Source organism: Symphodus melops, assembly GCF_947650265.1.
Source record: "Symphodus melops genome assembly, chromosome: 22".
Classification (NCBI taxonomy): domain Eukaryota; kingdom Metazoa; phylum Chordata; class Actinopteri; order Labriformes; family Labridae; genus Symphodus; species Symphodus melops.
In genome coordinates, this window is record NC_136712.1 from 7,746,843 (window position 1) to 7,763,757 (window position 16,915).

Here is a 16,915-nt window from a genome sequence, read left to right on the forward strand (position 1 = left end):
CACATTTGTTTCTTGATCGATCAATAACTGTCAAGACAATGACCAGTGCCATATTAATTTCCAAGTCTAACACAATTCCGGCAGATGGTTATTCAACATGCATCTATTCTGCCCAGGGTAGAAAGCCATTGTTTTCAACGTTTTATCAGTAAGACAACCTTTAAATGTGACCTTGTTCTTGTCTTTGCCAGATAAGAGATGTAAACCAGCTTTATTACAGCAAAAAAAAAAAAAAAGCCTTTCCAGGGGGAAATACAAAGCCTACAAGATGCACAGTGTGGTCTCAAGGCCCCATGGGGACAAGAGCTGCTCTGACTTTCAGTTGTCACAGGTGATTAAAGGATTAGCCAAGGAAAAGAGGGAGTAATATTCCTATATAGTGCAAACAGGCCCAGGGCAAAACAAACACATTATGGACCGATAACCTGCTATATATTCACAGAGGCAGACCATAAATGACTGTATAGATGCTCTTTAGCTGTAAAATGATCAGTTTATTTGTTTCCAGTTGTAGGCTAAAAAAGAAAGGGGAAGAGGAATCATTCGACATGGTTCAGTGTTTGCCCATTTTGTTGAATAATAAAACAATATGTGCCATTGTTGACGAATTTGCTTTTCTCCTTCCATTTCCTATTTGGTTTCAGTATGTTTTAGTAAGTGACAATCATTTCCAGAGCTCAAATTTAAAGGCCATGGCTTTTCTAATTTTAACCACATTTATATTTAGGCAGAGTATTTGCTTGCATATTTCATTTGACAAGTATTCAAACTTTTCTTGGTTTAGGCCCTACAGATGGGTTTGCATATTTTAAATGAGTGTTTGCAGCTGGTTAGCTTAGCTCAGCTAGAAAAAAAATTAGAAACAGGGAAACAGCTTGCCCAGCCGAATCCAGATATAACACCACCCTCCTACCATCATCCTACACCAAGTGTACAATAATAAGACTTTAAGAATACAAAAAGTTGCGATTTCGAAGAATAAAGTGTCCGGTCTTTATGTATGCATGCTAACCAGCTGCTAGCCTGCTAAGCATATACGTATATAGCCTTCAGCTGGGTCCACACTCAGAGAGCATCATTAACATGACAAACAAAAATGTGCAAGATGGTTGATAAATGAAAAGTCGATTTACTGTTAGCCCAACTAAAATGGTGAGAGAAGCACACATTCTTGAACTGACAAGGAGATGCAGTTTGTGTGTCAGCTGAACTGTAGAGACCTGTAAAGCCGGGACAAGGAGAGTAGTCCAATTAAGTTGCCTAATTGGGTAATCATAGCTTTACTTAACTGTGCATATAATAGTACAGATAATCTTTTCATCTATTTGTATCATATTGGCAAGTAAGCTTATTCTAAAATCTCTTTTTGCATCATTATGAAAGGTTTTTTATCCCACAAAACAAATAGCATGGTTAAAAGTATTTTTGTGTGTTTTTTAAACAGCTTTCAAATATAGGAAACAAAAGACAAAACTGCTTTTTCTTCCAGAGTTCTCCCGTTGATGCTCCTAATGAGAGATTTCTGCTCCAAATTAGTCCATACAAAGCAAGTACTGGTAATTTCCCAGTGCTGCGTACTCCGGAACCACTGCCTCTTCATCCTAGCAGATAAGCATCACACAGGAAAAAAGATAATCACAGCTGGAGGGAGCCAGCCAGGGCCCTATACCCTGACAGGAATAGCTCTCTCGTGGTATTAATATCAACACTGAAGCCCAGCAACCAAAAAATCAGGAGATATCACACACAGAATCAAATGCACCCTGGTTTTGTGGAACATTGGCCAGGATGTCACCTCCTTTGTAGGCGCAGGAAGGTCATAAATATAACAGTCTGGAAAAAAGGGGGGGTGCTTGATGAATGTTTGGGTTTGGTGCTTAATTTGGAAACTTTTTTTATTTTATATTACATTTACTAATGATGCATAGAAAAGTGGAATCCTTTATGCCAAAGGGTGAGAGGATGGTGTTGATTCAGAGAGAAAGGAACAGATTGCTCTTTATTATTGTCATCATTACGACTAAATGTAGTGTAATGAATTATTATTTGGAGTTAAAAGCTGGCCTGTAGAGGAGGAATAAAAGGGGAGAGGCGAAAAACCTGACCTTAGAAGAATTCTTTTGTAACCATATGGTTTTGGTAGAAAGGTCTCTTAAATTCCCTTAATTGTTATATAAATCTTATTAACACAAATCAAGACATTTTCAGGCACATCTTTTTTGAACAATATGAACCATTGAGGAGAGAACCAAGAAAACATTTGGAGCTCGAGTACTAATTTCTACAAGCCGTACACAAGTGTGTCTGTTTTCTATGACACGGCAGATGGATCTAATTTGATATTAAACTGAACCTTACATGAAAGAATGGGCAAAATTAATGGAAAGTATGAATCAGAGGGACACGTATTGTTATTGGAAATATATGACGACTAATTGGAAACAGCAGTTGTTCTTCAAGCATTCTTCAAGTGTTTGTTCAGGTTGACAGCGAAGCAAACATTTAAACATCTTGATGTTCCTGTTTACACGTCCACAGATGCATCCTTGACAGGTGCTAAATGCTGTTTTTGTTCATTCGGCTCTCAGGAGGATCAGTCTGCAGTGACATGAGGTGAGGACATTGATTTTCATCTAAAACAAACAGTGTGTGCCCGGCTCAACACTCCCGCCAAATCCCCCCTTTTTTTATTTTTCACACAAGCAGGGCAACTGGCAACGTGTTCGTCACTGGAGGGGAAGGATGGTGGCAGCCAGGGCCACTTCCTGGCACCTTCTTCTTTAATTGCGGCCAAAAAAATCCCAGGTTGTGCTTGGAATTGTTAATAAAAGGACTATATGATTATTAAGGTCAAAAGAAAGACATTAGGATAGCTTGTCTGAGTCATAAAAGTAAAACAGGTTTTACAGAACATGTGGCCATGTATTTCTTTTACAGACCTTTAAATTTGTTTTCAGTACACACAATATTCACATGGCTGCCATTTTCCACTGACAACATACATAAAGGGAGTGTTTGGACCGCAGGAACTTTGTCATAGTTCTACGAACTGTTAAAGTCCTCACCCTTTTTTTTATTGATTCCACACAACAGAAAATCTTCCCTTCCTTACTGTACCATTTGGTCAATGTATTTAAAGCTAGTTTACCCATTCACAAGAAGCAACCTTTGAAATCTAAAGCAGTGCATTCAACACATGGTTGAAGTGTAGGACCCTTCCTGTTTATGAATCTAGAGGACAGTGAGATTGATTTTCAAAGGAAAGAGGGTGGCAGGAATTCCATGTGTGCAAAGACCTCAGCGTGAGAAACAAAAATCAGAGCAAAGGGTTCGAAGTGTTTGACGCACTCCCATCGCTTCCTCGCCATTTCCTCTCATTCCTATCTTGCAATGTAAAGTCATCTGTGACGGGATTGTCCAGTGTGATTCCCTATTTGTGTCTCCGAGCCTTCATCACATCCTGAAACTGCTTTTCCTGTTTTCTCCTCCATGCAAAGTCAGGGATTTTGTAATTAATCCGTTTTGTTGCTTGGATAACCTCTGCAGAGTTTTATCCTCTTTAAAGTTTGTTTGTGCGTAAGGCCCTCCATCATGTCTTCAATGTGGGAACATGAAAGACACTTTGCCAGGGTGTGTTTATATATACATATTGGAGGTGGGCGAACATGCGTGCAAGCACCAAGGGCAGGACAGGTCGACAGGACGTGACTCACACAACCACAACGAAAACCAAGCAACATTTATATCCCGAAAAAAAAAAACGCTGCGTTCACATCTTGAATTGTTTGCGCTTGTGTTCGGCAACTTTGGCCTCTAGTGCAGAGTGTCAGTGCAAAACAAGTTGCTCGAGCCAAACATGGACCAGGCGCCTCCATCTTTCTTTGTCGAGAAAAAAAAAAAAAAAAAAAAAAAAAAGCTCTTGGACACAGTTTCAGCACAAGAACAATGACAGACCTTTGGCTTTAGAATGGACAGCTACAGAGACAGATGAGAGAAACAGTGAGAGATGTGATCAGTGGAAGTGGTTTGAGTCATTTGTTTAACTGGTAACCCGATTTAAGTCTATTAAAAGTGCATCGAAAAAGAGTAGAAATGCATAGGAAGTGTTACCTCATTTGTCTTTCGTTTAGTTGCGTCCAGTTCCACTGTAGAACGGTTTGTTGTTTTATGATACCTCCTCAGCTTTTCACCTTACACCATGTGTCTGCTTTCTATCAGTCTCTTTGTGTGTTTCCCACCACCATAACTCACGTGTGTTCTCAGGACTATAACATTTGTTCTCAAACATTTACAGTAAGAGAAGCATGATATACCGAAAAGAAACTCTTGAAAAGAAAAAAACAGAAGCAAAACAGGGTTCAAGGGCGCCTCTTGCCATGTATCTTCTCCCTTACTTCCTCTGGTTTGGGGAGCCTTGGAATGGGGTTCCCAGACACTTTTGGATAAAGGGGGTCCTAAATCCCATAATGCCCCTGGCTCCCCGAATGGTCCTTAAACACAAGTGTTCTCCAGAGTCAGGTCACTCACTACGCTTAAAGACGAAAAGGCTTAGACGGATACGTTTCAATCAAACAGGCCTGACAGTTTTTCCAGGTGTTTTAGGCAGGAAAGTAGCACACCATCAATGACGATTCCTTAAAAATGATAAAGATTTAATTTGAATAAAAAAACAGTAGAGGATTAAAAAAAAAAATGATTGAGTTGGATGTGTTACAGAGACAGCATAAATAAATCATTGAAACAAAAACAAAAGAAAAACTGCAATAGTTCTTGAAGTATGACTGCTGAGAGATTTGTAAAAGATAATCAGCTTGAACGTCTTCCTTCATAACTCTTCAGTCCGACGACAGCGTAACATCTCGGTGACAGCAGGGGATTAAACAGTTGCACCAGCGCCGAGAATGACAAATCCTCCTGCGGGACACACATTAAAAAATGATTACCAAACCACATTACTGAATAAAAAACACATGGATCTAAAAAAATAATGGTGATTCTGCTTCCAGTTTTGTTTTCTGACCTCGGCTGGAATAACCCGTTGTATGATTATCACCCCATTAAAGATGACTCTACTGAAACCCCAGGGGAGACACATCTGTCCAAATATTGTTTCAGGTGGACTCCTCTTCCTTTATGTTTGTTTTCCTTTGCTGGTTAAATGTATTAAATGTCCCAGAATACTTAGAGATGTTCATGTTCAAACACATGGGAACCTGGAGCCATGTAAACACCACATTATATTAACAATTAGTTAAGGACAGACAAGTATGGTCAGCTTCAGTCTGCATGAAATGAACCCTGAGCTGTTATGCTAGTTAGCAATTGATTGATCAAGTCGACTATTCTAAAAACATTTATGATCAACACTTTTTTTTAAATTTATCTTCTGGGAATCTTGAATGTTTACCCAAAATTTCAGGGTAATTCATGCTGTAATTGTTCCGAAATTTCCCTGAAATCCACAAACATTGACCTAATGTTTACACTGGATAAAAGCACCCAAAAGTAAGCAGGTTTATCCAGTGGGAAGGTGGATGTCTGTAAAATCTCTCAGGAAATTCAACAAACTGATGTAAAAGATTTGTGAATGAACCAAATTGGTCGACAGACGATAAAGACATCCTGTCATGAGTACAAACACTCATGACTGAGTTAAATCTATTTATCTGCTGCCAAAGATGTTGATTCTTGATCACAAGATCACCGATGTATATGACTGTGTGTGATTTTGGATGATTATGTTTTATGCTCAGTACTTATAAAACCTCTTTCAGTGTTTCCTCTTCTTAAGCCAAACATGCTTCATCACACTTATCATCATATGGATCAAATCCACATCCATCCATCATCCCCTTATTTCCTCCTCACCTCTGGGGAGATCTCTGAAAGCTGAGTCGCCCTTTTTAACGTTGCACCGTTTGATTACACTACTTCTTTAAGGAAATGTATCTGACACGCGGCTCTGCAAGTAATCACGACTTCAAAGCTCTGGGCCCTGTACGTATCTCATCACGATGACTCAGGCTACAGATCAGCATGTTGTCTTTGGCTGCGCAGGCTCAAGATGTTTAAATGCAGGCTGGTTTCAATTATGTCCACACCTACATGTATTATTGTCAGTGGTCTGAATCGAAAAGGGTTTCCAGATCTCGGATGAGATTTCTGTGTCCTGGCTTTCATCGTGTGTCAAGCAGAACTACAAATCCCGATCAACGAGGTGAACTGGGGAATCAAAAGAGTCCAACTGAGGGAGGGAGGGACCAATGCATTCGTTTAACCGCGTTAAGTTTGTTAAAATGTTTCTGTTTTCATTAAGACATACATCTAAACAATACGAAAAAAAGTTTGTATTTAGAGGATCAATTAATTAGTTTTGGCTTATTAAATGAGTATTATGAATATGAATATTTGTTTTGTTATGTTGTTTAATTTATTTTCCGTGACAAAAAGGGTACAAACATGTTTTTAATATTTTCACATTGTTGTATTGCAATGAAGTCTTTTCTTCTTCTACCAGTCTGGCTGTTTTTACAGAAATAAAAAAAAAACCCCGTCATGGTTAAATCAGAGGCACGGCAAGGCAGGCGACTGCTTGGGACCACTGGGAGGGTTCCAGAGCATGCGGGTGAAAATGTGAACATTTTGCAATGACGGTAGAAAACCTTCCTAATGAGGGGTTAGTATGTAAAAGAAATCACGAAAAGGACTCTACCTGTTCCTTCAGGTAGCAGAGACGATCGAGGAGAATCAGACCCTCGATGCAGGGAGCCAAAGCCACCTTCAACTACACAGACATGAAACCAAAAGGATAAAAATAGGTTAGAGCATTACTATTATGACATACTAAAACCCACTATGACTCGAGTCTTTCCAGTAGCTGGCTGTTGATCCCAAAAAAACCCTCTAATGCTTTATGTCATGGGAGAAAATAGTTATGTTGGTTGACACCACAATTAGTGGCTTCAGTTGAAACCAGAGGGTGTTATTTTTTCTCCCCATTCTTTACAATCATGAGCTCATTTAATGGTGTGCAGTTTATTGGCATTTCACATTTTACTGAACAGCATTGGACATGTTTTGGACAAAGTTAAGCTCAAAAAGGCTGATGTGGCTGGCAGTAGGGGATGAAGTTTTAATACAAAGATGATGCACAGGCTTACCAGGTTCTGTTCACGTGCATGGAGGACTTACCATATTAAAGGCATGCATCTCGTCCATTCTTGGCCTGTAGGTGTCGTGGTACTTCTGGATGTCGCTGTCAGAAAGCTGAGAAGAAAAGAAAAAAGAGGAGGAGTGAGAACAGGAGGGATTTGCAGGAGGATAAAAGAGGGAGGAATGGGGTTGTGATGAGGAGTTAAAGTATGTGAAGTGAAAGTGTAAGGAGGTTTTATTTCTGTTGGAGGTGCTCGTGACATAAAACAGGCAAAAATACGTCATCCTCATTGCCATAGATACCCAGGGCAACCAGATGATTAAGTCCTAAACATCCTGGTGCCTGGAAAATCCAGAACCCTTAAAGCTGTAATATTTTGCTCCTGACCTTTGATTCATCCAGTTCCAGTCTGCGCAGAGCTCGACGCACGTAGTCCACGAATGATTTCGCCTTGGAGTAGACGTTCCCGACCCGCTTCTCACTGCAGAGCAAACGGACAGAATATTCCGTCAATGAATGTCAGTAAAAAAAAATTTAACAAACAAGCAAAACAAAAACATTACTAACAAGCAACGACAACCAAACATTGACTGTATATAAAGATGCACGTCGAGTGTCCACCTCCTTCTGTTGTACAAAGGTGAAGCCAAAATACCAAAATCTAAGCAGTAAAGATGTTCCTGCTCAGACTTCAGTATTTTGGCTGGGGGTTGCACAATTGAAGCCGCCTGCTCCGCTAACCAAAACACACACATTTAATTTACCAATAAATTGACCCTGATTCCTTAAGTTGGTACAGTTCACAGCAGAACAGAGTTTTGTGTATGATGGAAAATTCAATCACTCTCGTGTTGTTGTCTGGTACTTATATATTTGTCAACAGAGCTGTTAATCATGGTGTTGTAACCTTTTTATTGCTCAAGAAAATGAATTAAAACTAAACTTCTTCCAAAAATGGCCGCTTGAACATAATTCAACATGGTTATGAAACAGACTGAAATCAATATGGATGCCTTTTTGTAACCTCCAAGACCACCAAAGAGAAGATGAGTCAGTTCTACACAGTTGTTTTTAACGCCAGGTAACTCTGCCGTGTGGTAGGTGTCAAATGAGGGGATTTAAAGCACACTACAGAAACAGCTTTTTTCCAAAAACTGTATCAAGGAGTTTCCAAAAACTCCTTAATACATGCTGTCATGTATTATATAAAGTGATACCAGACACGGACAGCTGTGTGTTACCTTTTAAAGGAGCTGTAATGATCCCTCAGAATAACATGAAGGACTGCCCGGTAAAAAAGAGACTCCATCTGAATCTGTAAAAGAAACGTAAGCGCCATTAAACAGGATTTAATTGTAAAACATCAGGAAAAGGTTGTTTATTGCTCGAGATTCATCCAGAAAAACAATGTAAGAATATTTCTTTCATTTTCAGAGCCTGACGCAAGACAAGCAGGCAATCAAGCCTCCGCGTTCCAACAAGTCAACAAATCCATCCAACATTGATTACATTAATATTTATAAACATTTCTTACTAATTTGTCGTGGTGGTTTCGTGTATCAGCTCTGGCTTAGACCCCCGAGCTCCAAATTTCAAATTTAAATAAACTGAAGTCAATCAAGGACTTATAACAACAGCAGTATGAGCAAGCTGATTGTTTGATTGCATGACAGAGATTGAGGATGAAGATAATACTGACTTGTGAGAACGCCCATGTTCGGGGTTTGAAACAATTTGACTGATTAGTTGTGACCGGTGTGAAGTTATGATTCATCAGAGGAAACCATTTAAAGTACATTCATGTGCAATGATGACTGAATTTATGATACTGATTACAGTTTCAATGCATGCCTTACTTACCCCTTGGCCGACTGAAACTCTCTCCAGTGCCTGTTTTTGGGACAAAAATGACAATTGTGTACTTATATGTTTATTCAATAATGAATTATCAACCTCTTAAAGCTGCTGTGAGGAGTTTTGAAGCAGGTTATGAACCTGATTGAAATGAATGCTGATGCCTTAATAACAGCTATTTCAAGGTCAGAAATCAAATCCTGACACAGAACTAGGAATCAGCTGTAAATGTTAAGAAAAACCCTTTCAAAAAATATTCTCAACAAAATCAGATTAAATCAAGTAATATGATGTACCACTTGAGTGCACTCAGTGTGCACTCACAGGAGCTTTAAGTTGATGGGAAAAAAAAGAATAATTAAAAATGTATAAATAAATTCAATGAAAAGTATTTATTTGAAATAAAATACACATTCCCTGCTTACAGTTGTAACCCAAAGTAAGTAAAAAAGACTGTTTACTTTACACAGATGCTTTGTTTACAGACTGAGACATTCCTCACACAAAAAGAAAACAACATGTTTATCCAGGAACGATGCTGCTCTGCACATTTCTCCGCGGAGTCATCCAAACTCACCAAACACGCAGACATCCTGGCGTTTCTGCCGCAGAACCAGGACTGGTGGCGGAGGTACTGACTCAGAGGGAAACCACGCGCACTGTGCACACATTCTGTGAGGAGACACGCAGAGATAATGTGGGGGAAGCTGATTGCAGGCTTTGCAAACATCTGCAATCAGAGGGTACCAATTTTTTCATATTTGCGAGGGAGACTTTCACATAACAGGAGAGGAAAACATTTCAATTTTTGATTAAAAACAAGATTCAAAAACTCCAACGCCAACTTTCTCATGTCATATTTACTGGGCTGTATTTATTGGTGAGTATTAGAGGTACTAGTAAATCATTTTCGACTGTTAGCATGCTAACTGCTCCAATGTTTTGTTCTCAGTTAAGCTAATTTAATCTTCATTTCAAAGATAAAGGATACATAACTGACAAAACAAAACTGCAGCTAGAAAGTGAATACAAACATCTCTCAAAGTATTCTTTAATATAATTCCTCAAACAATTTTTTTTTTTAAAAATCCCCAAAAGGACCAAACATTTATAGTCATAGCTCTTAGCACACACACATACTCACACAGACTCCCAGTGGGAGGGTCACGACTTGACAGGCTGCCATGCTTTTCATGTCATCTATAAAAAGGGTCAGTGACTGAGGCCAAGGCGAGGGGGAGTCCACCGGGACACTGTCCCAAGAAGCAATAATAACATGTGCAGCTGTGGCCGGCTCACTGCTGTGGACGTGCTAACATGCTAACAATCAGGTTAGCTTGCTGAAAAAAGACCTCAAATGAAGTGGACAGGCTTTTCCTCTATTTCCAGGATACGGAAGCAAACACATAGCATCTGAAGAGGTCGTGTACGCACGTTCTTATTCAGACAAATATTTTTGATGCTCTTGAGTGCTAACGCAGTCTTGCAAATCAAGAGACACGCAGGCTCTCGACATTCAATTCCTGGATGTACTTATCTTCAAGAGTGTGTGTGTGTGTTGTGGGTAAAGCTGTGAGCATCAGACTGGACTCCTAATTCCACATAAGGTACTAAACATGGAGGATGCATTTCTCCTAAGTGAGAGGATCGCACAAATGTACGACCAGCTTTTACAATCAAGCTTTTCAGCTCTTTAGCTCCTTTTTAGGGTGAGGTGGGCCACCACAGGAGCTGGCTTCTATCCCAGGCTGCACTGTAAGGCCAGCCGGGGAGAGAGAGAGAGAGAGAGAGAGAGAGAGAGAGAGAGAGCGTATGTGTGTGAATGTCTTTTGTTCAGTTCTTTAACAGAGATCAAGTTGGAGTTGGAGGAACAACCATGGAATGGAGTGTTTTCAATCAGCCATCGTGATATCATTTTCCGCGGTGACGCGACAATCGAAGGTTACAAGAGATGACGCGTCAACGTGTCGACTTTTAGCGAGGGGCTCTCTCTTTCTGCACGGGGGACACATGTGGACGATTTCACACCTCAAAAACTGTGGAGGGTAGGAGAAGGAAACAAGATGATTTCAGGCTATTTTGCAGCGCTTCGGTACCTGAAATAAAATGATGAATCGCTAGATTGAAAATGATAGTTGTCACGCCTCCATATTTGAGTGGGAGTCACAGGTTTGAATCCGACCTGTGGCTCTCTTCCTGCATGTCATTCCCAACTCTCTTTGTCCACTGTCCTCTCTAGCTTTCAGCAAATATCCCAAAATTATGGAACATGGACGAAAACAAAATTTTACCTAAAACCGGTCGGAGTGACAGAGACAGACTCAAATGCACTTATCTGTCCCTTCAGTGTAACAGTGTGCCACTGCTATTGTGTGTGTGTGTGTGTGTGTGTGTGTGTGTGTGTGTGTGTGTGTGTGTGGTTACCCTGTATGGCGGGATCAAACTCTTCAGACAGCAGGTGATAGCAACAACCCACGCTGCAGACTGCAGCCAGCTCTGCTTTAGCCACAAACATCCTCAGGGTGCTGGGAGCCAAGTCGCCACACGTGTGCAGGCCGACCATGACCGCATCCTAGAATTAGGAGGGGGGAAAAAAAAAAAAAAAGGCATGCGAGAACAGAAGAAGAAAATGAGAGGACTGGGAAAGGGGAATGGGTGGAGATCGATGGTGGACTTTATTGATGATGACGTGCTGCGCATTTGTCACCACAATAACATCCTTGCACTTGCACCAGTAATGCAAACTGCAGCTGCTTCGGCTGACATGCAATCTCAGAAGCTGCTGTTGGGGAAAACGAGCCTCATTTCTGCACCATCACTGCTTTGAAAACGAAACCGAAAATCCCTCGTGTTTTTTTCAAATTTCATTTTCAGAGTTATTAATATTTGGTTTGAGATTGGTTTTTTCCCCCATTCTAATAGTTTTGGTTGTACGCTCCACCCACGTTTCTTTTCAATTGACAATAAAATGACAAGTACCCTTGGGTCGTATTCAGACCTCAAACCCTTGTTTTTTTTTTTTTTAATTTACCTCCAGCTCGTCGATGAGCTCTCGCAGCTCTGTTTCCGCGGTTACATAAGACGTGAGAGGTGAAAAAACGGTGCAGGAGCTGTCACTTCTGTTTTTAGCCTTCCTCTCCAGGTTCTCCCTCTTCCTCCGCTCCCTCTCCTCGTCACTCAGCTGGGCGGGGGGAACTCTGGTCGGTGAAGTCTTCACCAAATCCACCGACAGGGCACTGAGGAAGAGCTCGTCTGTTTCAGGCTGTGGCTCTGAATGCCATTGCAATGTAGAATTGACAGACACCTCCTCCTCCTCCTCTTCTTTCACAGTTCCTGCTCTATCCTCTCCTTTAACGCCAGATTGTATCTTTATTACGTCCTCCTGTGGTGACTTTGAGGCCTCTCCCCCTGCTCTCGCGGCCTTGCTGTGTTTCTGGTACACCCTGGAGAACTTCTTCAGCTTCCTGTTCCTCTCCTGGGCTCCGTGGGTGTTGGTGCTGGACGAGTCGATACCGTACACTCTAAGGCCGTACCGAAGAGACAGGAAGGAGCTCAGGTAGCCTTTCCCCGAGCCGACATCTATCACCTGAGTAAGGCAGAAAGATTTCAAGGAGACTAAGATCCCACTGTGAAGTCACAGGAGAGCACATTTGAAAAAGAGCATTTTTCTCTGTGTTGCAAGTCTATAAAAGTAGATATTTTTCATAATGTGTCCCCTTAAATGCATGTGTACATTTAGTTTGTGTAGTGATATCTATTTACATGACACTCTAGGTGTTAAAGTTATTTGTAGCCATTGAGTAAAAGATAGTTTTACCCTGAACCTCCTGTGGTTTTTCTATTAGTTCCTCATTCTCTAAGTCATATCGCCCTGTTATTATACTAAAGATTTAACTTCACCTGTTGGACTCTACAGTGCTGGGCCAGACACGCCACCACCTCAGACATGGACTGCACCTCATGAGACTTCTTAGAGTTCATAAACTCATCCGGCTCCAGCACAGCGCCTGAAGTATTCAGAGCAAGAAAAAAAAAAAAGAAGCATGTCAATTTTAAATTTCATGGCAATCTCGCATTCATGTTAGTCTCCCACTGGTTTCCGTCTCTCGGCATAATAGATTGCATTCAGGCCGTCCGTTCTGCCCAACCTTTCTCTCCCCTGTCTCCCCAGAGGGCCCGCAGGAGCTCATCTCTGCTCATACAAACTCCAAGGCAAGGGAGAGAGTGAGCCTTGGCCGCCTGCAGCAGTTCATTTGTATCAACGAGTCGACTCGTGCTGTTGCAAAACCCAAAGGTGGTGCTGGATTGTTCTGTTGTGAGAGACAGACAAAGAGATAACGTGGATGTGTGTGTGTGTGTGTGTGTGTATATATATATATATATATATATATATATATATATATATATATATATACACACACACATACATGCACAGAAATACATGCACAGACATTTAAAATTAAAAAAGTACAATCAAAATTACGACTTCTTAAATGGAGCCAAGATGCATTTGAGTTCTCTTCTTGAGTTCTTGAAAGCAACACAATAAAAACATCTTCTTTATAGACTCTACTTACCTTCTGTGTTGTGCTCTGGCGCCCTCTGCTGGTCACTGCATGAACTCACCGTTGACAGGACCTCGCGAGGAGACACGGCCACAAATCTCTCCCACACGTCACGAGTGTAAAACTCCACAGTGTGCGCGTTAGCGATGCTGAGAGTTTGAGAAAGGAACCGCTTGACTTCATCTATCCGCCGCTGTATGTCTGCGAGGCTGTGTGACCCGGATGTCATGTTTACAAGCTGTCTGAAAGAGGAGCTCAATGCAACACGAGAGTCTATGGAGCAAACAGCCACGAGCGACCAGACATTAGCAGACGATAATACAGTTCGATGATTTCACATTTGATTTTCTTACATCTTCATTGAACACAAACAAACATATTGTCGGTGTATGATAATGCATTATTTACTATTACAGTGCAATACTGAATCCAACCAGAACTAAATGTGCTATACCAACTGTAGGACACCTGGGGATACATTCAGTCTGTTTTAAATCACTAAGATATTTAAGTCACTTTTTTTTTTCAAAACGGTGGTGTTACTACGAAACCTGATTGTGTATGGTCATTCATTTAGCGTATGTATCTAAAAAAATTCATTTTGTTAATAAAATAGCCTATGAACAACGACAAACATTTTTCTCTGGATTGGGTGCTCAGTAATCGATTACTATGTCTGCAGTAAACACGTCATTACTCTGCGTCTGTAAAGATAAGCTCATCATGCAGCCTTGCTCCACATGAGAGTTAAAAACAATCAACTATTCCTGATTTAAAAAAAGACACTAGAATGGCACCGACAGATCAAAAAACGAAACAAAGTCGTTTTACACGGAAAGATGGCAAAGGGAAGAAGTCCAACAACAACCCACAAGGTGTGAAGATGAAGAAGAAAAAGTGGATCCCTGATAATAAGTTGTACGAAGGCAGCGTGCAGGAAGGTAAAAAGGAAGGTTATTTTTAAAACACACTATTAAGAAACAGCTGTTGAATAATCGATTAATAAAAAAAGGCTGTCTTTTATTAAATCCGCCCTGCATTAACACACGGTAAACAAAGCGACACCATCTATCTAATACCTTTATATTTTATGTAACACACAGACAATAAAACTACAGATTTTCACTTTTTAAATGTCTGCTTCACCAGTGATCACTATTTTTAGGTTGGGACTGTTTTGAACAGCCTTTTGATTTATTTTTTTAACTGTGAAACATTACGTATTGGTTGTAAATAATTAATTTTAGTGTTGGTATAACTAGGGATGCAGTGATACACAGCCATGGTAAGATATGTATTCAGCTTCACAATCTAATTTTGTCTCTGTTTTTCTCATGTAAGAATCATGGGTTTTATTAGTTTGTTTCAACCCCAGTATGATCATGTTAATATTGCTTTTAATGATGGCTCCTCTTTAAATAAACCTGACGTTTCACTGTGTGTCTTCTGTTTTCAGGTCAGGGGTTTGCGTTCAAGAGAAAGCAAAAAGTCCAACATGAGTACAACAAGCTGCTGCGGAAGGAAAAGAGGAAGAGCCTCCAGTCGAAATCTCTGTACAAGGAGGAGTACCCAGAACACCTCAAACATCTGTACATGGCTGAGGCAGAGAAACTGAAAAACGAGGCCTGGACTAATCGAATGAACAGGAGTAAACTGCGAATGAAAGGAGAAGAAAAGGATGACGCCACATGCCAGAGTGAAGCTGCTGATCCGGACCCAGAGGCGACTGGTGGATCTGAGGTGACGCAGTCTGTCGCTGGGAACTCAGAAGTATCGGCATCCCTCGAGAAAGAAAGGTGAGTCGGAGTGTATCTGTCTCTACAGAACACCAGTCTTCAGTGAGGATTTTTGCCACTTGCAGCTCAGCTTGATTTGACGGCTTGACAGTTGATGTCACCTGTGTTGAAATTAAACACACACTCAAATAGAATTGTTTCCACAAAGAGATGCAGATTAAAGGGAGAAACAAATATTCTAAACTATAGCTGGGTTAAGACATTCAAACTGGATGTGAACTTTTTTTTTTTTTTTGGATAACTCGCGATTTGAAAAACACTGCATCTTTGTGTTACCTTTAGTGGTTGTCTGCTGATCATTAAAAAGAGATGAGAATATTTGTAATAGTTCTATTCATTTATTTGGAAGTTTGGAGAAATGTTGAAGATTAAAGAAGTAATGTTCATGAACAAACCTGTGAGCAGTAAAGCCAGAGAAAAACAGGTTTTCTTCCATCGCTCCCAGAGTAGGTTTGTCACAGTCATGTGGCCAGTAGGGGGAACAACTGTGCACTCTTGATCCAGAGTCTGACATGAGCCTGATGAAAAAGAATCAACGACAAACAAAGTGCAACAATTAAACAATTATTTTCTATTCGTATTGTTCGTTTGGTTGAATGCAAACATCATTACATTTTAAACTCTGGAAAAACAACATAAAGATATATTTTTTCGATTGATGTAGAGTAATACAACCATTGTCTTTTTTTTTTTCTTGCAGTTTGCCAATTAGCAACCGCATGAGGAAGAAACAGCAGAGGAAGACGTCCTTCCAGAAGACAAAAGAGGAGTTTGAAGCAGCCAGGGATAAACAGAAAAATAAGAAAGAGGTGATGTATTGGGCTGTTTTTTAATCTGATTGCTGTCTAAGTTTTTTTCCTGTTCAATAAGTGTATCCTATTTGTATGAAAGATTGTCATCTCCAGTGCCCTTGCCTGATTTTGCAAGGCATCCTAGAATTGTATACAATCCTGTTTACAAATGTAAACAGAAGCACAAGCGTTGACATCTGTAATCTTGTTTTCTGTAGTGGAACCTCACAAACTGAACATGGTTCTGTAATGTGACTGTCCTGTTTTGTTTTTTTCTGACCCCGGTTTATACCAGGAGTACCTGAAGAACAAGCAGCAGCGAGAAGAAGCCATCCAGAAGTACAAACAAAAAAAGGTGGAGACGTTCCAGATGCTGAGCAAAAAGACAAAGAAAGGACAGCCCAACCTGAACTTGCAGATGGAGTATTTGCTACAGAAGATCCAAGGAGCAGGAAAATGAGCTGATACTGAACTTTTCATGGGAAAAGAAACTACCATGCCTCTATTTGACTGTCGTGTTAAAAGACATTGATATAAACAACTTTAAGGATTTTTTTTAACACTGATGACACTTCTATCGGTGATGCAAGAGGATGAGTCGCGTTGCCTCTATACATTCTCTGTATTTTGGTACCTGATGCTGGTGTGCTTTCACCTTCCACCACAAGAGGGCACTGTTATAAAAGGGCGGCAAATCATTTAACCAATAAATGTGAAAAGTTCCTTTTCCCCGTCAGCAGCGTGTTTTTGTGTATG

At 40.5% G+C, this 16,915-nt stretch overlaps 2 protein-coding genes across 3 annotated transcripts; one reads left to right on the plus strand and one right to left on the minus strand.

Moving 5' to 3' along the window:
- Positions 1 to 4,625: 4,625 nt before the first annotated feature.
- mettl25 (methyltransferase like 25) lies at positions 4,626 to 15,819 on the minus strand. 2 transcript variants are annotated; one of them, XM_079334894.1, is made up of 13 exons: positions 15,764 to 15,819; positions 13,585 to 13,721; positions 13,156 to 13,317; positions 12,908 to 13,014; positions 12,039 to 12,593; positions 11,432 to 11,579; positions 9,585 to 9,679; positions 9,014 to 9,043; positions 8,395 to 8,468; positions 7,541 to 7,634; positions 7,192 to 7,266; positions 6,713 to 6,784; positions 4,626 to 4,914 (listed from the first exon to the last, which is right to left on the minus strand). In XM_079334894.1, exons 1-13 carry the CDS (start codon positions 15,802 to 15,804, stop codon positions 4,807 to 4,809), a joined length of 1,698 nt encoding a protein of 565 aa, XP_079191020.1. In that variant the 5' UTR covers positions 15,805 to 15,819; the 3' UTR covers positions 4,626 to 4,806. The 2 variants fall into 2 exon arrangements, with proteins under 2 accessions (XP_079191020.1, XP_079191019.1); XM_079334893.1 differs by lacking the exon at positions 15,764 to 15,819 and adding an exon at positions 13,981 to 14,067 and having other exon boundaries at positions 13,585 to 13,845.
- ccdc59 (coiled-coil domain containing 59) lies at positions 14,363 to 16,888 on the plus strand (the record flags this gene model as incomplete). The annotated part of the gene is made up of 4 exons (XM_079334898.1): positions 14,363 to 14,513; positions 15,029 to 15,368; positions 16,069 to 16,177; positions 16,455 to 16,888. The coding sequence occupies 4 exons, from the start codon at positions 14,363 to 14,365 to the stop codon at positions 16,617 to 16,619; spliced, it is 765 nt and encodes a 254-aa protein (XP_079191024.1). The 3' UTR covers positions 16,620 to 16,888.
- Between the last annotated feature and the right edge of the window lie 27 nt (positions 16,889 to 16,915).

Coding starts and splice junctions, on each gene's coding strand:
- mettl25 (XM_079334893.1), bottom strand. CDS start 13,801: ATGACATCCGGGTCACACAGCCTCGCAGACATACAGCGGCGGATAGAT. Junction 13,015..13,155: donor GGGAGACAGGGGAGAGAAAG/GTTGGGCAGAAC, acceptor TGAATACTTCAG/GCGCTGTGCTGGAGCCGGAT. Junction 11,580..12,038: donor AGCTCATCGACGAGCTGGAG/GTAAATTAAAAA, acceptor TCCTAATTCTAG/GATGCGGTCATGGTCGGCCT.